Here is a 26,982-nt window from a genome sequence, read left to right as displayed (position 1 = left end):
CGATAGTATCGAGACAGACAAGGGTAGTAGTGACAGCAGATCAGACAACTGCGGCGCAATTGAAGATGAGTCAATAGAGAATGTTTAATTGTAAAGTACTAACATAGGCCCGGTGATGCGTTAGAATTGTTAGCTACTGATGGAAATGAATCCTATATACCTAGGTATGGAACGCTTATGCATACAAAAAGCCATGGTATATTTCTATTGAATCTACACTAGTAAAACTACGAAAAGTATCATACTGAAACTTAACTGATGATTATCAACAGAGTGTCATGAAAACTAGTGTACAGTAAACAGATTGAAGATAAATGTAGAAACAGAAGATAGCAAATGCTGACATGTAGAGCACAAACTAGACAGAACCTAAACTAGATGAAGGATCACACCATTTAAGTGCAAGTAGATGAAAGAATCGCCCTCGAATGGCGAATGGTAGTAGATCGGGTTGTGGCTGACAGACTCAATGTCTTTCTGAGGTACACCCCGTGGACAAAATCGGTGGTGGTATTCTACGATTCTTAACTCTCTATTTTCCTTAACATAAATTGTTAATTTTTATGTTACCTAAATAGTTTTAAGTTTCCGAGTACATAAAGCTGCAACTTTGTTAAATCGCTAAGGAACTAAATAAACTTAATTTTATGGATATGTACAATTTAATATGGTGAAAACACGACATTTCTTAGTCACTGAGAGTCATTTTAAATGTAAATGACAGCAAATAAATAAGTACATGAAAACCCATTTCGTGCAGAGTTGTCGTGAGCAAGAGAAACTACTAAAGAGCTAGCGAACCAGTCACAATCAAACCATAACACCAAAACTGTTGTAAGCTACTTACCGAGAGGATGGTTGTAACCAAAGAAATACGGAAGAACGCAAGGTCGCAGTCGTAGACGGCCCAATGGCGTGGTACTAATGGCTGGGCCTTATCGCAAGGAGCGCGTCGCAGTCAACAACTTTTCTTTTTTTAATGCGGTTTGCTCTGGCTCATAGCCTCCGAGCTATGGCGTGAACTGACTTCTCCTTATTTGCACGATTTTCTATTTATTCTCAGGATCCAATCTACAGAGGATTATTTTTTTTAATTATTACCCACGCCTGGGTCCTACGGGACCAAGCGATGTACAACGAAGGATATTTTAGAATTTTCTCATAGACTTTTTTGTGCGCATATTGTTTTCATTATCTCAGATTGTATTCTTTTGCTATACTCAGATTAAGTATTCCGGTTTTCTTGCGTTTTATGCCTGGCCGACTGTCTAGTCGTCAATTTCTGTATTTCATATTATACTATCCGTGCTTCTCTCATCTCTTCTTTTACCTCCTACGATCCCTTTAACGAGTGTTATCTCAGTTTGTAGCTTTACTATGAATTTCATAGAATTTCACAACTTGTCTAGTTAGTCTAATTGCTTCCATTATTTTAATATGCCCATAAAATCTTTGCCTGCGTAATTTTATATCACAATAAATGCTGGAATACTTTTGTACTTCCTTCTTTACTTTTAGTCTGTATGTTCTTCGGCCTTGACGTTATGGTTTGATTGTGACTAGTTCGGTTATGGTTTGATTGTGACTGGTTCGCTAGCTCTTAAGTAGCTTCGCTTGCTCACAACTCTGATCGAAATGGACATTCATGTATTTTTTTCTTTTTTGACCTAAATTTTCCTAGTTACTCTTTTGGCTGTAGAGCACAATGTTGTACCAATGCTACCAAACTCTCACATCTAATAGGCAACCTTTAAGTGGTAAAGGAGTGAAAATACAATTAAGGAAAAAAAATTGTTTTTCTGGCAGTGACTGTTGGATCCCAAAATTTTGCATTTGTCATCACATGCCGGAATGCCTATTGTAATACAAACTGGGCGCGCCCAATTGTACTCTGAATAAGGAATAAACATCCTTTTTCTCGATAAAAACTCTGCACCTTTCGTTTACGTCCACAGGTGATGTCCACGCTTCGACTGTATTAACCAGGCTCATTCTGTACCGGCACTTAACTTTCACTCCCCTTAGTTAAAGTGTTCAGCTGGCCAGATGTCACAACATAGTACTATTACCAAATTTTAATTTCATGTTAAATAGAGCCACCTGAAGATAAGAGCTTGCAACTCTATAATTTGTTTACAAGAAGTGGGATTGTTTGGCGGAATACTAGCCGGCCTTACACTTTAAAAGGGTCAGCAGCACACATATCTCTTGATTAAGAAAAACCCGATGTGTACTAAAGTTACGTCTCTTTAAATGGGTCTTCCTTTCTACGCACCACCTGTTAATGGAACAAGAAAGGTGGGGGAGGGGAGGGGGAGGATGATAGTGGTGCCACAAGCACATTCCACCACACTCCGACACCATAAGGTGGCTTGCGGAGTACAGATGTAGTTAATACATTCTAAGACAAGGAGAAAGAAACGACGCACCACGAATAAATTATCCAAATGAAAGGGAAATCGGTAGATGTAATGTACCTGTACAGAGAAACAAATGATTACAGTTTGAGAAAAAATTGATGATTTATTCAAGAGAAAGAGCTTTAGAAATTGAGCAATTCAATAAAGCCTTGGTTCACTGCTGACCCTTATGCAAGCACTTATTTGGCTTGGCATTAATTGGCAGAGTTTTTGAATGTCCTCCTGAGGGATATCGTGCCAAATTTTGTCCCGTTGGCGAGTTAGATCGTCAGAAGCCCGAGCTGATTGGAAGGCCCAGCCCATAATGCTCCAAACGATCGCAACTGAGGAGAGGTTCGGCGACCTTGCTGGCCAAGGGCGTAGAGTATCGTCGACGTATGGCTGTCCTGTAAGGGCGCCGCAGATACCGAACCAAAGGGATCCTGCTGTGCAATGAAATGGCACCCGAAACCATCAGTCCTGGTCGTCGGGCGGTATGCGGACGACAGTCAGGCTGCTACCCCACAACTGTGCAGCGCCTCTCCAGATACGTCTTCACTAGCGATCGGCGATCAGTTCGAAGCGGGACTCATCACTGAAGACAATTCTACTCCAGCCATTGAGATTCCAGTCTCTGTTGATCCACTGTGGACGTGGGACAGCGGTTGGTCAAATATTTTACAAAGAAATCCGTTCACCAGCCGAGTAAATTGAGAAGTTCTTTTATTTTATTTCCACTCCCAGTTTCGGCAGCTCTTTATGTCATCTTCAGGACCCGTATGCACCTCTAAAAAATAATCTACTTTGGCATACTGCGGCCATATATTTCTGGATGTCGTGAATTCTCAAGTGCTTCCTTCGAAGTCTTCGAACTGATCTACAGAGGTCAATGATATTGCCATGAGTTCAGCACCCTTTCTTTGACCCGCCTACTAAGTGGTCACTGAAGGACCACTTGAATGTCGGATCGATGATAATGATGAATCCGGCGCTCTGAGTGCCTCTCCGACGATTGCTCGATCCTCTCGCTCTGTCGTCTCTCTAGGTCGATCGCTTCCTTATTGACGCTGTGGCCGAATAGTACCATCGCTCCTATTCAAAACTCGAGCGACTTTCCGGCTACTCCAGCCGGCTGCTTTGAGCTCATCTATACATCCTCACTCAAATGCAGACTTCTGCGTATATTGTCCACACGCCTGTCTGCGAGGCTTAGTGGCTGTCCAACTGAACACACGGAATGAAATTCGCAAAGACCTTATGCCTTACTATCGACATGTCTCCTGTTTACTATGCCTGGCAGCTATTTGGCGATATTGCACCACAGCAGCACACGTTCATAGCGGGTGATCAAAAAGTCAGTATAAATTTGAAAACTGAATAAATCACGGAATAATGTAGATAGAGAGGTACAAATTGACATCATGCTTGGAATGACATGCGGTTTTATTAGAACCAAAAAAATACAAACGTTCAAAAAATGTCCGACAGATGGCGCTTCATCTGATCAGAATAGCAATAATTAGCATAACAAAGTAAGACAAAGCAAAGATGATGTTCTTTACAGGAAATGCTCAATATGTCCACCATCATTCCTCAACAACAGCTGTAGTCTTGGAATAATGTTGTGAATAGCACTGTAAAGCATGTCCGGAGTTATGGTGAGGCATTGGCGTCGGATGTTGTCTTTCAGCATCCCTAGAGATGTCGGTCGATCACGATACACTTGCGACTTCAGGTAACCTCAAAGCCAATAATCGCACGGACTGAGGTCTGGGGACCCGGGAGGCCAAGCATGACGAAAGTGGCGGCTGAGCACACGATCATCACCAGACGACGCGCGGAAGAGATCTTTCACGCGTCTAGCAATATGGGGTGGTTCTAATAAAACCCCATGTGATTCCAAGCATGTGTGTCAATTTTTACCTCTCTATCTACACTATTCCGTGGTTTATTATGTTTTCAAATTTATACTGACTTTTACAGTTTTGTACGTTCCAATTACAGTTTTGTATTTTCGGACGATACTTGTGTGAATATTAATTTGTGACCAATTTCCATAGCTCCTTCGCGGTGAGTCGTTTTTTTGTCTTAGAGCGTATATCTTAAGCACCTCCTAAATTCCAAAAGCTACGAAGCAGGTAAAACCCAGCCGTGTATGACTCAACTGAAAAATCTGCTTCAGATAAATGTGTTTGAAGCTTCACGGGGATTGTCGACAGCATCTCTCTCCATGTGCGTCGGCTAAAAATCACTATGTAAAATGCAAAACCGAAACAGAAACACCGCAGACATTGTAAATCTATGTAGGTATGCATTTAAGTATTCCGAGTGTGAGATCTACAGTGAAACCACGTTATTAGCTATATTCGTGCTCCGTAATAACGGTTACAAAATGTGCCTGTAGTAGCCAAATAAGCCTACGAATTACCAGCGAGACATTTCCCAGGAAATGTGCTATAACGTGTTCAAAGTATATTGTTCGGATTCGTCTGCGATCAGTATTTCGAAATTTTCAATTGCTTTCTCCAACCATTCAGAAAACATGAATCGACAGGGGTCCAAAAGATGTGTTCACTGTTTAAAAGTCCATAACTTGCAAACTAATTGACGGAGTTGTCTCATTTTTGGTGGAAGAGTAGCTTAAAGTCCAACTTAAAGATATCACAGTAGGTGTTCGAAATGGTCACCATTAACATCCACATACAAATGATGCCGCCGAACTGCAGCAGAAACTACTGACTGCAACGTGTTCAGTTGGATATTTGCACATGAATGTACGATGGATTCTCGAAGTTCATCCAATGTGCGTGGCTTTTGTCGATAAACGACGTCCTTTAGTGTTCCCCACAGGTAAAAGTTGTAACACTCCGTTTAATTGATTTTTACGTTCCCGCTCGATCGGGATCTGATAGCAGCCCAGATAATAATTAATTAATGTGACCATGTACCTAATGGGGCTGGCAATCGGAATGGACTGCTACGGAGTTGTTACATTCCATTCTGTCCTTCTCAATGCTGTAATAATGAAATGTCTGGTAACAAGAAGAACATCAACACAGCTTCGCTAATCAAGATCTATATTCGTCTCAAAAACACAAGAAAAAGGGAGACAGCCACTGCCTTCGTCAATACACTGTTAATAACGGCTAATCTCAGCACAGGCTTCCTCGCTATTCATTATCGTCACACGCCAATCCAAATCACTGCAATCCAACACTGCAATCCAAATAATGCCGGCACGGTAGACGCGGAATCTCAATAACGGCACATAAATATCACTGAATCACTCTGTTAAGTATACTTTCTCACTTTCCCGTATAATACTAACACAAAGGGGTTGAACCGCGGCGATGGCCACTCCCTTTGTCGGTAATTTCTATCAATTGCTGGCTTCTGCTCAGCTCTGCCCGCCTCGCGGGAACCTACAACACACACTGCTTTGACTCAACTCTCGCTCTCGCGACCCGACACACTAATCGATAGTTGCCCTGTCGACCTGTGTGAGTGCAAACCTAGTAGTAAGGGCCTGCGGACCCCTTACATCCCCGCCCTCGAAAACTTCTTTAGAGCCGCAGGCGAAAAAGAATCGGCAAGGGAATGAAACATTGCTACGTTTGAACAAACACTCAGTGTTAATAATTAATGAAATTACAATTCGTCAAATAATCCCTCGACTCCGGTAGTGGGCTGCCTCCACAATAATTTTTACAAAAGGTTATTACATCTCATAATCATGGCATTGTCTAAAATACAATTTTTATATCAACAAGCAATAGTCCTCTCTAGTCCAATATTGAATGAAACACACAACATACACTCAAAAATTATTACTTAAACACAGGACATATGAATTACTATACTACAAATTAGTTATTACAGGTTTTATACTCATTCTTAGATAATCTTCGACATGAAATATGCAGCTCTAGTTATAACACATCAGAAAAAATAATCTAAATAAACATTTCCCTTTTTTTTAAATGTTCATTTAATAACTAAATGTCCTAAATATACCTTAGCAGGTTTATTCGGGTCCTTGTAGCTCTCATTCTTGACCGGACCTCACCTGGAGTGTCATTCGGTTTTTCGGTCCCTCCACCTCTTCCTCTATAATCAGACAAATGATTAAAATGATTCCTTGGGTCATTACTTCCCTCTCGGTTTTGATCATTAGCTTGATTGTGTTCCTGTGATCGAACAGACTCCAATTGTTCCAGCATCTCCATCAAGGCCTCCCTATCTTTAATTAGGCTCCCGGATACAGTTTCTTGCATTCTCGGATTCAATCTTCTTTTTGTCGCAGATATCTTTATGTCATCACTCAGGGGTTGTTCCAAGGTCTCGTTCAATTCCCACAAATGTTCGGTAGACTCTCTCAACGTTCCTCTCCATGTATTAATTGACTTGCGGTGCGGTAGGTCCTCAACTGCTGCACACTGATGACTTTTGGACCAGTATTTCTTCAAGAATTCTCCTTCAAATTGATCAAAACTAGTAGTCCCTTCCTTCTTCTTGACTCCCCAAGTGAAAACCTCACCTTCCATTGCAATCCTCTGGTTATTCTCTTCTCGTTGCATGGTGATAGCATATCTTAGATTGTCAGCCAGTTGGTTTTGTCTATCTACTACCCCCTTAACTGTATCATTGCATGGTTTCTGCATCTGCGTCACCTCGGCGATTCTATGATCACAATTCGTTTCCACTTCGGTGATCCCTTCTCCCAATTCGGCTTTAGTTTCTTCAACATCATCTTCTATCTTTTTTGTTAATTTTCCTTCCATCTTCTCCACGTCTCCCTGGACTTGGTCTATGTTGTTCTGTAGCTTACTCTCTCTCTTGTCGATGTTCATCTTCAGTCGTTCTGGTAACTCCTGCATTTCCTTCTTCAGATTACATTCCATCTCCATGTACGATGTTTTGATCTCCTGTGCTATCGTTTCCTTAAATGACTCCAAGCTCTCTTTGGTTTCTTGTAAATCTTCCTTTAATGATTCTCGTAAATCTTCCTTTAGTGATTTACGGAATATTTCTTCCCATTCTCTAGTTTCTCGTAAACTTTTCTTTAATGATTCTCTGGATATTCTTCCCTCTTCTCTAGTTTCTTGTAAACCTTTCTCTAATGATGCGTTAGTTTCTTGTAAACCCTTCTCTAAGGATTCTTTGAGATTTTTCTCTAATGATTCTCCGAGACTTTTCTCTAATGATTCTCGTAAATATTCCTTTAGAGATGCGTTGTTTTCTTTTAGCAAAGCTGCCAACATCGACCGCATATCTGCACCCTCTGAAACTGGCTTATCTCTCGTCGTTCGTCCCGGTGTCTCGGGATAACTAGTTGAATGTGCTAATGGGCTATCTAATGACAATCCACAACAACTGATTCCCGAATCGTCTCTGTCTTCCTGTCCTATCCCTTTCCTTTCAACTACTGCCTCACAAACCTGCTTATCTTCAGTAGACATGTTTGGTTTATTTTTAATGCTCAGGCAAGTAATATAAAATAACCTCTAGCCACCCAAAACACTCCTATTTACCATGAAACTAATTAAACAGTACCTGCAGTATTCTCAGTTAATCTCAATTTGATACAATATGCATGAGTACCGAACATAACAACCCTCAAAACTCAATAATTTCAAATATCACTATTCACATACACAATTTATGCAAAATGTTTTAAATAAGATAAATCACACCATTCATTACATCTATAAATGTAAAATCCCCAAAAACAATGAGTATACCTGTATAGTTACCATTTAAACAATGCAGCAAGTATAAATAAGTACGGTATATTTCAGAGTATACCTCGCAAACTTTTCAGAAATTACTATAATTGAACACTTTCCCTAATGTAAAAAAAATTAAAATTGTTTATTTACCGCGAAGACTGCACACTGCAATTAAATGTTATGCCAACCAGTCTTCTTCACTCACCAACCGACGTTACCGCGAGTCGCGATGTTTTGACGTTTGAAGTGGGCGTGGCGCTGTACTGCCGCCGGATCCGCGTGTAGTTGCGCTGCTTGCTGTGGCGAGCCGTCGTAGTTCTCAGCCGTCCGCTCCGTGGCGCTGCAGGCGGGCGTAGTTTGTAGTCCGGCCGCTAGATGACGGGTCGGCGCTCGGTGTAGTGCGTCTGCGACTAAGCTACTCCTTCGACAGGTAGCTGGGATGATGTGTGAAATCACCTCGCGGAACGAAGCTCTTTGGCGCCGCTGCTACACGGGTCTAGTGACGTCACTCAACAATTGCGTCGCCACAATATATTGTCGTCTGCATAACAGTTTATGGGTCCACATGAAGCCGTCCGATTTTCACTATTCAAAAAACAATTTCAGTCATAATATTACTATTAAACACTTCTGTAAAAGCGTTCGTGACGAATTCTTGGCTCGTTCTACTATTTTAATGTTCACCCGTGTCTTTCTTTAGTGTTCACTTTTCACAGTTTTTCGCGCGAATTTACGCGTTTGCACATTATAACACAGTTTATCGACACTATTGTTCTTATCTAATATGGCGAGAAAAAAAGTTTAGTCACAATCGTAAGATTCTATTACTTCGTATTGTTCAATAATGCATTGTTCTCTCGTCGCGATTTCAAAGTTTATGCTCTGTCCCAATCCAAAATGAAAAAATATTTTCTCGCGTTAAGCAAGATAAAATTACTTATTGTTCTTTACTATTCGTCCGAAAATTGCACTAGTCCTTTCACGGTAAGCCAAGGGTGTAACGCTCCCTATTAATTTTTTTTACGCGTTCCCGCTCGATCGGGATCTGATAGCAGCCCAGATAATAATTAATTAATGTGACCATGTACCTAATGGGGCTGGCAATCGGAATGGACTGCTACGGAGTTGTTACATTCCATTCTGTCCTTCTCAATGCTGTAATAATGAAATGTCTGGTAACAAGAAGAACATCAACACAGCTTCGCTAATCAAGATCTATATTCGTCTCAAAAACACAAGAAAAAGGAGACAGCCACTGCCTTCGTCAATACACTGTTAATAACGGCTAATCTCAGCACAGGCTTCCTCGCTATTCATTATCGTCACACGCCAATCCAAATCACTGCAATCCAACACTGCAATCCAAATAATGCCGGCGCGGTAGACGCGGAATCTCAATAACGACACATAAATATCACTGAATCACTCTGTTAAGTATACTTTCTCACTTTCCCGTATAATACTAACACAAAGGGGTTGAACCGCGGCGATGGCCACTCCCTTTGTCGGTAATTTCTATCAATTGCTGGTTTCTGCTCAGCTCTGCCCGCCTCGCGGGAACCTACAACACACACTGCTTTGACTCAACTCTCGCTCTCGCGACCCGACACACTAATCGATAGTTGCCCTGTCGACCTGTGTGAGTGCAAACCTAGTAGTAAGGCCGCTTTCACACTATACGGTTTTGACCGTACGGCAAAAAGCCGTACGAGTTTTAGCCGTGCCTGTGTTGCTTTCACATTACACGGCTTTTTGACGTGACCAGTTGTTGGTGTCTATTCAGTTTGCTTAATGTGTGTATCAAGATGAACCGTAAACGAGTTGTTGCTTTGTGGTTGCTTCATCGTCGCCGCAAAAGAAAAGGTCGTCTTTTGTGGGTACACCCCATTAACCAGAGAAGAGACGAAGTGGGTTTATTTTATACACTCTTTGAAGATTTGAGGAACGACGGAAATAAATTCTTTAACTATTTCCGAATGTCTATTACCTCGTTTGACGAATTACATAGAAAACTAAAGGATGTGTTACAACGACAAAACACACAATTCCGCAATTGCATCCAACCTGTTCAAATGCTGGCTATCACGTTAAGGTAATTTAATACATAAAAACTAGTTCTGTTTATTTACTTATTTATTTGTGTTTTACATTTTTATTACGCTCAGATTATGAAGTAGAAAAGTCAATATCAATATCAGCAGTTGAAACCAAAGAGTTTGTAGCAGGACTGACTGTACTGTCACTTTGTGGCGACAGGCTCTCTGCAAAAACGTTGTAGAACTGCGTTGTTGATGGTGGGCCTTCATGGCTACTTGTGGAAGGCGAAGGGTATGGTGGTGGCACTTTATTAATTCGTTGATAAGAACTGCGACCTTGAGAAGTCTGTAATGGTTGTTCGAGAAAAGTAGTTGGGTTTGGTGCAGCTGGAGGAGGACGAATCTGATGCGTATGGTAAGAGGATATTGGAGCAGCATTTTCCATAGGTGAATAAGAATAAGCTTGAAATCTATTATTATAGGGCATGGGAGGTGTGTAATGGGTAAATGGAGGAGGTTGAGCTGTCAATATATTTCTCCTTTCATATATATTTTCTATAACTTTGAGGACTCCCATCTGAAACTGAAGATAATCCTGTTCATCAAATTTTTCCAGATGAGGCTTCAGACTAAGTAAAAATGACATTTTGCTGCAAGGTTTGTCTTCTTCCAGAGCTCGTAATATTTTCATTTCGATTGCATCAGGTTTTCTATGTTTTCTGTTTGTATGGCACTCGCTTTTGGATGTTTGTTGTGTGGGTGCTGTATCAAATGGCCCAGAAACATTCTCAGTATTTTCGACGGAGCCCTGCGTTTCTATATCTTCTTCCAGTCTGGCGGTGCGTTCCGATTGAAAACTGTCCTCCGTCTCTCGAGCATCATACAGCTTTTTTAGAAACTGCAGCTGATCAGAATATACATACTTTTTCTTTTTCTTTGCTGCTGAGCCACTTTTTTTCGCAGCTTGAATTTTTATGTTTGACTTCACAAAGGAGTCTCGTAGATTGGTCCACCTCCGTATTACTTCTATACCTACATCAAAAGGAAACAAAACTGTATGAAAACATTTTAATTTTGTATAGAAAAAAGCAAAACTGTAACAAAAAATGTCCACTGCAAACTAAATGTCACTGATTTTTTTTCGTTTTGTTCAGGTATCTGGCAAGCGGTTGTTCCTTCACTGACTTACATTTCCAGTACAGAATTGGGATTTCTACAGCAAGTAAAGTGGTTAATGATGTATGCACAGCAATTTGGTCATCACTGCGGGAAGAATGTATACAAAGACCGACCAAAGAGGTATGGGAATCAATAGCGGCTGGATTTGAACGTACTGCTAATTTCCCCCACTGCTTAGGAGCGGTGGATGGAAAACATATCCGTCTTACTGCCCCATTTAATAGCGGATCAATGTACTTCAATTACAAAGAATACTTTTCTGTGGTTCTGATGGCTGTAGCGGATTCCAACTACAGGTTCATTTATGTCGACGTAGGAAGTTATGGCAAAGACTGTGACTCTTCAGTGTTCAGACGGTCCAGTTTATGGAAGTCAATAGAAAGTAATTCCCTGGAATTTCCAGACGTCCAATGTCTGCCTGGTACGGAAGGTCCAAAAGTACCCTACTTCTTCGTGGGAGACGCAGCATTTGGCCTACACACGCATTTGCTCCGGCCTTTTGGGGGAACAAACTTGACAGTTGAGAAACGTGTATTTAATTACCGTTTGTGCAGAGCAAGGAGGTATGTGGAATGTGCTTTTGGCATCCTCACCAATAAGTGGCGGTTGTTTCACCGACCTTTAAATGTTCATCCAGATTTTGCAGTAAAAATGGTTAAAGCTTGCATTGTTTTACACAATTTTGTACGTCAGAGAGATGGATTTATAATTGAAGACACCACATCCTTCACTGGTTTGGAAGACTTAGCCCAAGATGCCAACATAAGAGGAGGACTGACAGCCAACGCCATAAGGAACACTCTTTGTAAATATTTTATGACAAATGCTGGAAGCGTGTCATGGCAGATGTCAAAGATATAAATTAACAAGCCTTTTCCTTTTTGTAGATTGTTTGTGAAAGCCTGCGACTGTATAGTAAATAGTTTTCTTTATAAATAAATTACTGCTACCACTCACGTTTTTAATCGTTTTGTTTATATTTTGTACGACGCGTTTCGGGAAATAATTCCGATCTTCAAGTGCGTTTTTTTCTCTAAGTTTTCATTATGTGTAGTGTTTTTTTATTTGTGAGGTCTTGTGCGTGTTTCTCTTATAAATTACAGTAAAGAAAACAGAATGCAAGACCTGACACATAAAAAGACACCACACATGATGAAAACTTAGAGAAAAACGCACTTAAGGATGGGAATTATTTCCCGAAACGCGTCGTGCAAAATATAAACAAAACAAAAAAAACGTGACTGGTAGCAGTAATTTACTTATAAACAAACGATTTACTTTTAGAATAAAATTTATAACGTTAAATAAAAACTGTTTAAAACGTATTAAATGTAATATTAATATATTAAATAAATACTTACCAAACGCATTTTTATCTTTGTCTTCCATCTCATCAAAATCTTGCTTCAGTGCTACGCAAACTTCCCGCCAAGCATTCTTTGTAGCAATACGATCTCTATACGCATCTAGAGTTTTGTCCCACAGAACAGGTCTTACTTCCACCAAGGTTATCAAAAGTTCAGTATCAATTTCATCCATTCTTCTACACTTTTCAGTAAACAAGAATAAACACAAATGAATAAAACGACACTACAACGAACTAGTCGACGCCGTACGGCTCAAAACCGTCCAGTGTGAAAGCATGCACTTAGTCACGTAGGCCACTGTTGTCGAACTTGCCGTACGGCGACCGTCTGTTGTAGTGGCAAGACACGGCTGCAGCACGGCACGGCAGCGGCATTTTGCCGTCGCCGTATAATGTGAAAGGCGCCATACATTTCTTCACACCTACAGCCGTACGGCTTTTTGCCGTACGGTCAAAACCGTATAGTGTGAAAGCGGCGTAAGGGCCTGCGGACCCCTTACAAAGTCCAGAGGAGTTAGATCTCGGGAACGTGGTGGATACTCCACAGCACCTCTACGGCCTATCCATCTCCCAGGTCCAGTTACCGGTGAGGTGTACCATCAGAAGCTTCAGACACCCATTTTACCTACCATCCGAGACTTGTATGGAGATGAAAGAGTTTACTTTCAACGAGATGGTGCCCCAGCCCACTACCAAAATCGTGTTAGGGCGTACCTCGACGAAAATCTACCAGGAAGATGGATAGACCGTAGAGGTGCTGTGGAGTATCCACCACGTTCCCCAGACCTAACTCCTCTGGACGTTTAGCTGTGGGGAACACTAAAGGACGTCGTTTATCGACAAAAGCCACGCACATTGGATGAACTTCGAGAATCCATCGTACATTCATGTGCAAATATCCAACTGAACACGTTGCAAACAGTAGTTCGTGCTACAGTTCGGCGGCATGGTTTGTGTGTGGATGTTAATGGTGACCATTTCGAACACCTACAGCGATATCTTTAAGTTGTACTTTAAGATACTCTTCCACAAAAAAAGAGACAACTCCGTCAATTAGTTTGCAAGTTATGGACTTTTAAACAGTGGATACATTTTTTTGGACCCCTTTGTATACCGTCTCTGATAACTCATATCTGCTGTGCATGTATTTCAGTAGTAGAGAAGGTCTGGTGTCTTGTTTCAGCGCGTGGGCAAGGTGACGATCCGCGAGCTGAAGAAGCGCAACATGACGGGCGACCAGCTGAGGAGGCTCATGTGGGAGCGAGCCTCCATCTCGACGCCCATCCGCGTGCCGGACACGTGAGTACTCTCCCCTCGTTCACCATGTTCCTTCTTTCATCGACTTGTCACTATTTTCAGCAATCACGTTACGATCCAAATTCACAGTAGTGAAGCTATGGCATAGGGAATGTTTACATAACTTACGGGAATATGTTCGAATAACATAATCGACATTACTCGTCTGCGTTCCCATAAATCATTCGTAAATTTACAGTTGTTACCTGAGCGCCTCATACCTTCACATTAATCGACTGAAACTACACTACTGGCCATTAAAATTGCTACACCACAAAGATGACGTGCTACACACGCGAAATTTAACAGACAGCAAGGAAGAAGATGCTGTGATATGCAAATAATTAGCTTTTCAGGGCATCCACACAAGGTTGGCGCCGGTGGCGACGCCTACAACGTGCTGACATACACTGACAGCAGTTGACCGGCGTTGCCCGCTGAAACGTTGTTGCCTCGTGTAAGGAGGAGAAATGCGTACCATCACGTTTCCGACTTTGATAAAGGTCGGATTGTAGCCTATCGCGATTGTGGTTTATCGTATCGTGACATTGCTGCTCGCGTTGGTCGAGATCCAGTAACTGTTAGCAGAATATGGAATCGGTCGGTTCAGGAGGGTAATACGGAACGCAGTGCTGGATCCCAACGGCCTCGTATCACTAGCAGTCGAGATGACAGGCATCTTATCCACATGGCTGTAACGGATCGTGCAGCCACGCCTCGACGACGTTTGCAGCAGCATGGACTATCAGCTTGGAGACCATGGCTGTGGTTACCCCTGACGCTGCATCACAGACAGGAGCGCTTGCGATGATGTACTCGACGACGAACCTGGGTGCACGAATGGCAAAACGTCGTTTTTTCGGATGAATCCAGGTTCTGTTTACAGCATCATGATGGTCGCATCCGTGTTTGGTGACATCGTGGTGAACTCACATTGGAAGCATGTATTCGTCATCGCCATACTGGCGTATCACCCGGCGTGATGGTATGGGGTCTATTGGTTACACGACTCGGTCACCTCTCATTCGCATTGACGGCACTTTGAACAGTGGACGTTACATTTCAATTGTGTTACCCTACATTTCAGCAGGATGATGCACGACCGCATTGCAGGTCCTGTACGGGACTTTCTGGATACATAAGAAGTTTGTCTGCTGCCCTGGCCAGCACATTCTCCAGATCTCTCACCAATTGAAAACGTCTGGTCGATGGTGCACGACCAACTGGCTCGTCACAATACGCCAGTCACTACTCTTTATGAACTGTGGTATCGTGTTGAAGCTGCATGGGCAGCTCTACCTGTACACGCCATCCAAGTCTTTCAGAACAAAATAAACTGCCCTTCTACGCCACATCACCCTCGTCAGAATGTACCACTACTGTTGCTGTTGTTTCTGCTACTACTACCACGGCTGAACTACCAGTACTACCACAGTGAGTTAACTCAGAGTTGGCCCATAACCACTCGTACCTATAAGCACAACTACAGAATTGACTGCAGTTCTACTTCCAAAAACACACGTTTATTCAATGACGCACCTATACTCAGATTCAAGAGATGGTTGTGCGATGTTCCTAGCCTGTGAGACAGAATCAAGCTGGTGTCTCTGAGGCAAAGTGAAACTGGTACACAAGGCAGTCCTCTAGCCAACCTAGGCAACTGCCGAAGAGCGGCAGGTCCTCTTCGGACAGGTGAGCTGCAATGATTGGTGGTGTAGCGGCCAAGGCTACTGGAACTGACACATTCTGAAAGACAGTGTGCATGAATACTTCCAGCAACCCACGGCAGGACTCTCACGAAGACACAGTGCTGATAAGTTGCAGAGCGCGGAGTAATACGACAGCTCCGTATTATTTGCTTCACGTGATGAGCGACGTGGAATGTAGTTCCGTGCTGCTGACGATCTCTGCTGCCAGCCATTTGAATTCGAAGGCAGACTTGCCCGTCCTATGTGTGTAGGTTTCGTACTCATCCTCCACACTTGGAGGGAAGTGTATGTTGCCATGGTTGGAGCTCGGAGTCATAGCAGGCAGAACAATCCCCTGCTGCCCTCTGTAGTGCAGGCACCGGCACCTTAACCAGTGCTTCATGCTTCTGCGAAAGTAAAGTTACGCACGGAGGAAAAGATCAATTACATATAGTTTGTAATTGATGATGATGATGATGATGATGATGATGATGATGATGATGATGTTTGGTTTGTGGGGCGCTCAACTGCGTGGTTATCAGCGCCCGTACAATTACCCAATCGTTGCTCAGTCCAATTTCGCCACTTTCCTGGATGATGATGAAATGATGAGGACAACACAAACACCCAGTCATCTCGAGGCAGGTGAAAATCCCTGACCCCGCCGGGAATCGAACCCGGGACCCCGTGCTCGGGAAGCGAGAACGCTACCGCGAGACCACGAGCGGCGGACTCGTTTGTAATTGAAACTGAAACTGTGTTATGTATTGACATTTTTAATAAAAATCCTAACTGCAACTTCTGTATACACTGATCACAAGGCAACGAAACAATACGAAATAGAGTGAAATAACACAGAGCAATTGTCTGCAGCTCGTGGTCTTGCGGTTGCGTTCTCGCTTCCCGCGCACGGGTCCCGGGTTCGATTCCCAGCGGGGTCAGGGATTTTCCTGCCTCGATATGACTGGCTACTGTTGTGTCGTCTTCATCATTATCATCATCATCATCATTCATCCCCATTACGGTCGGAGGAAGGCAATGGCAAACCACCACCGCTAGGACCTTGCCTAGTCGGCAGTGCGGGTCTCCCGCATCGTCTCCTACGCTCCTCGGAGTGTGGGACCCTATTATCATCAATGCATAGCAATACAGTAAACAACAATGACTACCTCGTGTAGTACTGTCAGCTCGGTAACTTTGCTCGCAACCAAAAAAGACGACTTCCAGCTGAAGCATTCCCACTCTGTTATATTCACGTCTAGGGAGCCGATCAGCCAGTTTAAAGTTACCATTGTGTATTGTGTACTGAACCAGGGATCTAGAAGCGACAGAGAGGCTTCGTCCCGCCGTAGCCCTCAGTGGTTCACAACCCCACAAGAGTCCACAGCAGTCCACTCACCCCACCGCCGCCTCACAACGAACCCAGGGTTATTGTGCGGTTCGACCCCAGTGGACCCCCCGGAGTGTGTCATACCAGAAGTGTGTAACCGCAAATGTTTGCGTGGTAGAGTAATTATGGTGTATGCGTACATGGAGACAGTGTTCGCGCAGCAGTCGCCGACATAGTGTAACTGAGGCGGAATAAGGGGAACCCTACCGCATTCTCCAAGGTAGATGGAAAACCGCCTTAAAACCATCCACAGGCTAGCCGGCACGCCGGACCTCGACGCTAATCCGCCGGGCGGATTCGTGCCGGGGACCGACACGCCATCCCGCTCGGGAGGCAGCGCGTTAAACCGCGCGCCTAGCCGGGCGGGCAAAGTTACTATTACTACCGTTACAGCATAAGTAATTACAACTAGTACATCTAGCTCTCAAAGAGTAGCAACCCATTGCAACCTGGTGATGGCGACGACTCTACAAAATATCGACAACTTATAGCAGACATTCTGATTCATGACTGCCTACCCATGTCACACAGCAGAGGTTGGTCTGAGCTGGATCTGAGAAACGCATATATAGCTCGATGGTGACTCATATGAGCTCAGTTGGAATGTGGAAAGGAGGAGCGAGAGAAAAGGGTTTGCACACAAGCTCCTTCATGTTTTTGGTTGTGTTCCTCAAACCATTCTTACACATTCTGGCAGATTAAAACTGTGTGCCCGACCGAGACCTTTGCCTTTCTCGGGCAAGTGCTCTACCATCTGAGCACTTGCCCGCGAAAGGCAAAGGTCCCGAGTTCGAGTCTCGGTCGGGCACACAGTTTTAATCTGCCAGGAAGTTTCATATCAGCGCACACTCCGCTGCAGAGTGAAAATTTCATTCTACATTCTTACACAATTTTATAACGATGTGATGGTGAAATGCCTTGCCTGCAGGATACTGTAAGACATAAAGACATGGATCAACGCAAGCTTCCTTCATATGTCTGTAGTTTGAGGCAGCTGCACATGTAGTAGAACTGAATTTCAGCCAACGTAAACATGTCCTGTAAGAGAGTATCTAGAGAGAATCTCCATCACCGCGGTCTTAATGGCACACAGGATACATAGTATCGTGTTTTTTTTTGTTTTTTTTACGTACTTACACGCTACCATCGGCATGTATACCGTAACTCGTCAATCCAAATGACCTTTTTCCACTTTTTTAAAGACATCATTATTGTGACTGGTTTGCTAACCTCTTTATCTCAGAGTAACTCTTGTCCCCATCATCCTCAATTATTTGTTGGATGTATTCCAATCTCTGTCTTCTTCTATAGTTTTCACTCTCGGCAGCACGCTCTAGTACCATGGAAGTTACTCCCTGATGCCGTAACAGATACTCAACCATCCTGTCTCTACTTCTTGTCAGTGTTTTCCATATATCCCTTTCTTCGACGATTCTGCATAGAATTCTTCATTACCTCCTTATCAGTCTACCCACTTTTCAACACATCTGAAACGCTTCGATATTCCAGTTATCCATACCTGCTGTTCTCCAAACGCACATTCGCATAAATTTCTTCCTCAAATTAAGCCCTATGTTTGATATTAACATACTTCTTTCGACAAGGATTCACTACCATACCTGCTGTTTCCAAACGCACATTCACAGAAATTTCTTCCTCAAATTAAGCCCTATGTTTGATATTAACATACTTCTACATCTACATCTACATCTACATCTACATACATACTCCGCAAGCCACCTGACGGTGCGTGGCGGAGGGTACCCTGAGTACCTCTATCGGTTCTCCCTTCTATTCCAGTCTCGTATTGTTCGTGGAAAGAAGGATTGTCGGTATGCCTCTGTGTGGGCTCTAATCTCTCTGTTTTTATCCTCATGGTCTCTTCGCGAGATATACGTAGGAGGGATCAATATACTGCTTGACTCTTCGGTGAAGGTATGTTCTCGAAACTTTAACAAAAGCCCGTACCAAGCTACTGAGCGTCTCTCCTGCAGAGTCTTCCACTGGAGTTTATCTATCATCTCCGTAACGCTTTCGCGATTACTAAATGATCCTGTAACGAAGCGCGCTGCTCTCCGTTGGATCTTCTCTATCTCTTCTATCAACCCTATCTGGTACGGATCCCACACTGCTGAGCAGTATTCAAGCAGTGGGCGAACAATCGTACTGTAACCTACTTGCTTTGTTTTCGGATTGCATTTCCTTAGGATTCTTCCAATGAATCTCAGTCTGGCATCTGCTTTACCGACGATCAACTTTATATGATCATTCCATTTTAAATCACTCCTAATGCGTACTCCCAGATAATTTATGGAATTAACTGCTTCCAGTTGCTGACCTGCTATTTTGTAGCTAAATGATAAGGGATCTATCTTTCTATGTATTCGCAGCACATTACACTTATCTACATTAAGATTCAATTGCCATTCCCTGCACCATGCGGCAATTCGCTGCAGATCCTCCTGCATTTCAGTACAATTTTCCGTTGTTACAACCTCTCGATACACCACAGCATCATCTGCAAAAAGCCTCAGTGAACTTCCGATGTCATCCACAAGGTCATTTATGTATATTGTGAATAGCAACGGTCCTATGGCTGTCCCCTGCTGCACACCTGAAATCACTCTTACTTCGGAAGACTTATCTCCATTGAGAATGACATGCTGCCTTCTGTTATCTAGGAACTCTTCAATCCAGTCACACAATTGGTCTGATAGTCCATATGCTCTTATTTTGTTCATTAAACGACTGTGGGGAACTGTATCGAACCCCCGCGGAAGTCAAGAAACACGGCATCTACCTGTGAACCCGTGTCTATGGCCCTCTGAGTCTCGTGGACGAATAGCGCGAGCTGGGTTTCACACAACCGTCTTTTTCGAAACCCATGCTGATTCCTACAGAGTAGATTTCTAGTCTCCAGAAAAGTCATTATACTCGAACAAAATATGTGTTCCAAAATTCTACAACTGATCGACGTTAGAGATATGGGTCTCTAGTTCTGCACATCTGTTCGACGTCCCTTCTTGAAAACGGGGATGACCTGTTCCCTTTTCCAATCCTTTGGAATGCTACGCTCTTCTAGATGCCCCACCAGTTTTAGAAATTCCGATGGGATGTTATCCACCCCTTCGGCCTTATGTAATCGATGTCTCCCAAAGCTATATTACACTAATTATCATACTTGATTCCCTTTTTCTTTCATAATGACTACCATTTCTTCTTCAACCATGTAATCAGACAAGTTCTCCCCCTCGCAGAGGTTTTCATTTTAGTTTCTCGATATATTTGCTCTTTTAGTTTCTCGACATATTTGTTCTCTCGTCAGCGCTTAACAGTCAGAGTCCCATCGCACTCTTAATGTTGCCTTCCTTGCTTTTTATTTCACCAAAGATTCTTTTGAATTTTCTATTTACTGAATCAGCACATATTTTTTTAGATTTGTTCATACCTTTCTTTCAGCCATTTCGCCTTCGCTCCCATGTGCACTTCCTATATTTCATTCCTAAGTGATATATATTTCTATATTCCTAACTTTCCCTGAACATTTTTATACTTACTTCTTTCATGGAACAACTGAAGTGTTTCTTCTATCATCCAAGGTTTCTGCGCAGTTGTCTTCCTTGTAGCTATGTTTCTCTGTCCTGTATGTATTACTGCTCGTTTTAGAGATTCCAACTCCTTTTCAACTGAACTGCCTTCTGTGGTATATCCTATTACAGTATCCACATCTTTATCAACCTTCAAACGCATCTCATCGTTTCTCAGTACTTCAGTACCCCACTTCCTTCCACACTGGTTCTTCCGGACGATCTCATAAACTTCAATTTATTCTTCATCATTAGTATGTTGTAATATGAGTCTATATCTGCTACTAGGCACGCCTTACAACCCGACAGTTGATTTCAGAATCTCTATCTGACCATGATGTAATCCAGCTGGAATCTTCCAGTGTCTCTGGGACTTTTCCAAGAACGATTTCTCCTCCCGCGAGTCTTGAACAAAATATTCGCTATTAATAGCTGAAATTTACTGCAGACCTTTCCCCTTCGCTTTCCTAATTACAAACTCATATTTTCCTGTAAATCCTTCTCCTGCAACTGCATTCTAACCCCCATGTCTATTACATTGTCATATCCCTTTGCATACTGAATCAAAATTTCGATATCCTCACATATTTTCTTAATCTCTTCATCTTTTGCTTGCGATGTCGGCTTGTATAGGCTACATCGAGTATTGTTGTCGGCGTTGGTTTGCTATTGAATCTGATGATAACAATTCCATCACTGAAATATTCACAGTAACTCACTGTCTGCCCTACCTTCCTATTAATAATAAATCCTATTCCCATCACATGATTCTAAGCTTACAACATATAGTGGTGGTATTTCTCTGTCCTTACTGGTATTTGTACTCAGTGACGTGCAGTAGGCAGAAGAACATATGCGTGATTGTGGTATCCAGATTATGGAGAGGGAATAATTTTAAATGTTCACTAGTTGTTGTCAGTCTTCTAACTAGTCAGTGATCCGTTGCACGGTAGCTCATTTAACTGCTGTTACAGAGATAATCGGCGCCGATCATTAGAGTTTAACGTTGCATCGATAATGAGATCCTTATAGACAGAAAACAAGCTCGGATTAAGGAAGGATGTAGAAAGAAATTAGCTGTACTCTTTCCAAGAAACGTCTTGTCGATTACCTTAAATGGTCCATGGTAATCATTAAAAAAACCTAAATCTGGGTAGCTGGACGGGTATATGAATCGCCGCCGTGTCTGTAATGATGCCAGTGCCTTACCACTCCATCCGCTGGAGCCACTGTCGGTCTCACTCAAGCACATTGGTGCTCACAGCAAGTGCTCTGTGGTTAGGTGGAGAGTAGTTTTCCCGAGTAACAGTAATGTTGTGCCCAGAACTAATTGTTACTACGCTCCGATACAGAGCGACCACAGAAATGAAAAAGGGCATGGGAACAACTTCCATAGCAAATGATGAGGAGTTAGACTAATTATGGGTCTTGGTGTTAAATGAAGTAAATAACGCAAACACTGGACGATCCTCGAAAATTTTAAGGTGGCGACACTATCTATACTGCTGAAAATACGTGAATATGAAGAAATAGTTTGGCTGTTTCAACCAGGTTTACCAGTAAAGTGTTCGAAGTATTCACGTCTTGAAGAAGTAAACGTAGTAAAATGCAACCACGCAACCCCATAGCCCCTGACAAAATCTCTCGAGCAGGGTATGAAACGCTAGCTTCAAATGGCTCTGAGCACTATGGGACTCAAGTTCTGAGGTCATCAGTCCCCTAGAACTTACAACTACTTAAACCTAACTAACCTAAGGACATCACACACATCCATGCGCGAGGTAGGATTCGAATCTGCGACAGTAGCGGTCGTGCGGTTCCAGACTGTAGCGCCTAGAACCGCTCGGCCACCCAAGCCGGCCTACGCCTTTTTCAACTGAATACATGTAACATGCATGTTGTAATGCATTATGTACTAAATGCAACAGAAATGAACATTATGTAAAAATTGGTAGCATAACTGTACTTCTCTGTGACATTGTTTTCAAGAAAATCACGTTACGGCCAGTTGTATTGCGTATATGTTCACGTTGTGCTCATGAATTTTGCAGAATTAAAGTTCTTTTCAATACCCATATTTCCCTAACGAAGCATTTGCGGACCTATGTTCATATAACTTTTTTTGTTCAGAATTACTTATTCTATCACTGTGTAAAATATTGACCTTTCCTCCCCAAACACCTGCGGGTCGCTGTGGTCGAGCGGTTCCAGGCGCTTCAGTCCGAAACCGCGGTGCTATTGCGGTCGCAGTTTCGAATCCTGCCTCGGTCATGGATGTGTATGATGTCCTTAGGTTAGTTACGTTTAAGTAGTTCATGTTTAGGGAACTGATGACCTCACATGTTAAGTCCCATAGTGCTTAGAGCCATTTGAACCATTTATACCCAAATACACTGTATATTTGATGACGCAGTGCTTAAAGTAGGAAGTAGCTCTTTTAAAATCGATAAAAAGCAGCGTTGTGGCTGCGTTAGGAACTTCAGAACGAGGGTCATACACACCAATATCAATTTGTAATACGTCAGTGCAGAATGCTTAGCTACAGTTACAACTTACAGATCTGCAATGTGACAGACAGTTGTGTGACAAGTTTCATAATAAAATAAATCTTGTAGACTAGCATAAAAATTTTCATCGACACACTTTTCCACGACTTCACAAGTTTGCAGCCACGATCACGTCGATGTTTGGTCCTACACAATTGAGCATGCAATCTTTTCCGCAGCGAAAAGAAAGAAATCTACGCACAAAACTCACCGACAGCGCTCAACTTAAAAGTTTACCTTTGAAACTGTGTTCAGAAGCCGGTACCATAAATTGCTGCCTTAGTGAAAAACAAAATAAGTTATATTCATTGACGTCCATTGTTCCTAAGTTTAACATGGGAATGAAATAATCACAATATCAAGTTAAGTTAGACTTTGTACGTAAACGACATTCTCCTCAAGGCAGTATCAATCGTAACAAATCTTATTTTTTGTTCTTAGCTGTACTATGTCCTCCGTCTCATCAATTAGAAGAGATGCAACTCTCATTTCATTGTCGTTTCTCATTAATGCAACAGTCTTAGGGAAAAAAACTGGCCACGAAAGCATTAACAAACCACCGTGAAGTGATATATCTGCCTAGAACTAACATTAGCGGCCGTGGGACAGACTCGTTGACAACAGTTTCTCATGCTGAGCAGCCATGTTCCGATACCTCCTCCCCTCCCCACCTGTCATCTTCGGCATCCATTACTCGCCGTTGAGTCTGCAGGTTGCCTACTGCTGAGGCGTGAGTACGAGACAGTCCGTGCGGTCAGCAGGCCTCGTCTATAGCCGGTTTCAACGCTAGAAGATAGCAAAAAATGTAAGAAAAGCTGAGGAGGAGCAGAGATTGGAGTAGCAACTGGCAATTCACCCTAAACCCAAATAAATGTAACATTGTTGTTGTTGTGGTCTTCAGTCCTGAGACTGGTTTGATGCAGCTCTCCATGCTACTCTATACTGTGCAAGCTTCTTCATCTCCCAGTACCTACGGCAGCCTACATCCTTCTGAATCTGCTTAGTGTATTCATCTCTTGGTCTCCCTCTACGATTTTTGCCCTCCACGCTGCCCTCCAGTACTAAATTGGTGATCCCTTCATGCCTCAGAACATGTCCTACAAACCGATCCCTTCTTCTAGTCAAGTTGTGCAACAAACTCCTCTTCTCCCCAATTCTATTCAATACCTCCTCGTTAGTTATGTGATCTACCCATCTAATCTTCAGAATTCTTCTGTAGCACCACCTTTCGAAAGCTTCTGTTCTCTTCTTGTTTAAACGATTTATCGTCCATATTTCACATCCATACATGGCTACACTCCATACAAATACTTTCAGAAACGACTTCCTGACACTTAAATCTATACTCGATGTTAACAAATTTCTCTTTTTCAGAAACGCTTTACTTGCCATTGCCAGTCTACATTTTATATCCTCTCTACTTCGACCATCATCAGTTATTTTTCTCCCCAAATAGCAAAACTCCTTTACTACTTTAAGTGTCTCATTTCCTGATCCAGTTCTCTCAGCATCACCCGACTTAATTCGACTACATTCCATTATCCACGTTTTGCTTTTGTTGATGTTCATCTTATACCCTTCTTTCAAGACACTGTCCATTCCGTTCAACTGCTCTTCCAAGTCCTTTGCTGTCTCTGACAGAATTACAATGTCATCGGCGAACCTCAAAGTTTTTATTTCTTCTCCATGGATTTTAATGCCTACTCCGAACTTTTCTTTTGTTTCCTTTACTGCTTGCTCAATATACAGATTGAATAGCATTGGGGAGAGGCTACAACCCTGTCACACACCCTTCCCAAACACTGCTTCCCTTTCATGTCCCTCGACTCTTATAACTGCCATCTGGTTTCTGTACAAATTGTAAATAGCCTTTCGCTCCCTGTATTTTACCCCTGCCACCTTCAGAATTTGAAAGGTATTCCAATCAACATTGTCAAAAGCTTTCTCTAAGTCTGCAAATGCTAGAAACGTAGGTTTGCCTTTCCTTAATCTTTCTTCTAAGATAAGTTGTAGGGTCAGTATTGCCTCACGTGTTCCAACACTTCTACGGAATCCAAACTGATCTGCTCCGAGGTCGGCTTCTACCAGTTTTTCCATTCGTCTGTAAAGAATTCGCGTTAGTGTTTTGCAGCTGTGACTTATTAAACTGATAGTTCGGTAATTTTCACATCTAACAACACCTGCTTTCTTTGGGATTGGAATTATTATATCCTTCTTGAAGTCTGAGGGAATTTCGCCTGTCTCATACATCTTGCTCACCAGATGGTAGAGTTTTGTCAGGACTGGCTCTCCCAAGGCTGTCAGTAGTTCTAATGGAATGTTGTCTTCTCCCGGGGCCTTGATTCGACTTAGGTCTTTCAGTGCTGTGTCAAACTCTTCACGCAGTATCATATCTTCCATTTCATCTTCATCTATATCCTCTTCCATTTCCGTAATATTGTCCTCAAGAACTTCGCCCCTGTATAGATCCTCCATATACTCCTTCCACCTTTCTGCTTTCCCTTCTTTGCTTAGAACTGGGTTTCCATCTGAGCTCTTGATATTCATGCAAGTGGTTGTCTTTTCTCCAAAGGTCTCTTTAATTTTCCTGTAGGCAGTATCTATCTTACTGAGATAAGCCTCTACATCCTTACATTTATCCTCTAGCCATCCCTGCTTAGCCATTTTGCACTTCCTGTCGATCTCATTTTTGAGACGTTTGTATTCCTTTTTGCCTGCTTCATTTTCTGCATTTTTTTATTTTCTCCTTTCATCAATTAAATTCAGTATCTCTGCTGTTACCCAAGGATTTCTACTAGCCCTCGTCTTTTTACCTACTTGATCCTCTGCTGCCTTCACTATTTTATCCCTCAAAGCTACCCATTCTTCTTCTACTGTATTTCTTTCCCCCATTTCTGTCAATTGTTCCGTTATGCTCTCCCTGAAACTCTGTACAACCTCTGGTTCTTTCAGTTTATTCAGGTCCCATCTCCTTAAACGTCCACCTTTTTGCAGTTTCTTCAGTTTTAATCTACAGTTCATAACCAATAGAATGTGGTCAGAGTCCACATTTGCTCCTGGAAATGTCTTACAATTTAAAACCTGGTTCCTAAATCTCTGTCTTATCATTATATAATCTATCTGATACCTTCTAGGATATCCAGGGTTCTTCCATGTATACAACCTTCTTTCATGATTCTTGAACCAAGTGTTAGCTATGATTAAGTTATGCTCTGTGCAAAATTCTACCAGGCGGCTTCCTCTTTGATTTCTTAGCACTAAACCATATTCTCCTACTACGTTTCCTTCTCTTCCTTTTCCTACTGCTGAATTCCAGTCACCCATGACTATTAAATTTTTGTCTCCCTTCACTAACTCAATAATTTCTTTTATCTCATGATACATTTCATGGATTTCTTCATCATCTGCAGAGCTAGTTGGCATATAAACTTGTACTACTGTAGTAGGCGTGGGCTTCGTGTCTATCTTGGCCACAATAATGCGTTCACTATGCTGTTTGTAGTAGCTTACTCGCATTCCTATGTTTTTATTTATTATTAAACCTACTCCTTCATTACCCCTATTTGATCTTGTATTTATAACCCTTTATTCACCTGACCAAAAGTCTTGTTCCTCCTGCCACCGAACTTCACTAATTCCCACTATATCTAACTTTAACCTATCCATTTCCCTTTTCATATTTTCTAACCTACCTGCCTGATTAAGGGATCTGACATTACACGCTCCGATCCGTAGAACACCACTTTTCTTTCTCCTGATAACGACG

The 26,982-nt window shown here is 42.4% G+C and overlaps 1 protein-coding gene across 1 annotated transcript in view; it reads left to right on the top strand.

Annotated features, from left to right (window-relative positions):
- LOC126187336 (transient receptor potential cation channel subfamily V member 5) overlaps positions 1–26,982 on the top strand; it is a gene marked incomplete at its 3' end in the record, with an annotated part of 212,325 nt that overhangs the window by 167,604 nt on the left and 17,739 nt on the right. The window contains exon 13 of the mRNA XM_049928398.1: positions 13,893–14,008. Within this exon, the coding sequence (XP_049784355.1) occupies positions 13,893–14,008 (116 nt within the window). The remainder of the gene's footprint in view (positions 1–13,892; positions 14,009–26,982) is intronic.

This window comes from Schistocerca cancellata, chromosome 1, assembly GCF_023864275.1.
Source record: "Schistocerca cancellata isolate TAMUIC-IGC-003103 chromosome 1, iqSchCanc2.1, whole genome shotgun sequence".
Lineage (NCBI taxonomy): Eukaryota > Metazoa > Arthropoda > Insecta > Orthoptera > Acrididae > Schistocerca > Schistocerca cancellata.
The sequence above is the reverse complement of the archived record's forward strand: the minus strand, read 5'-3'. Positions and strand labels throughout refer to the sequence as shown.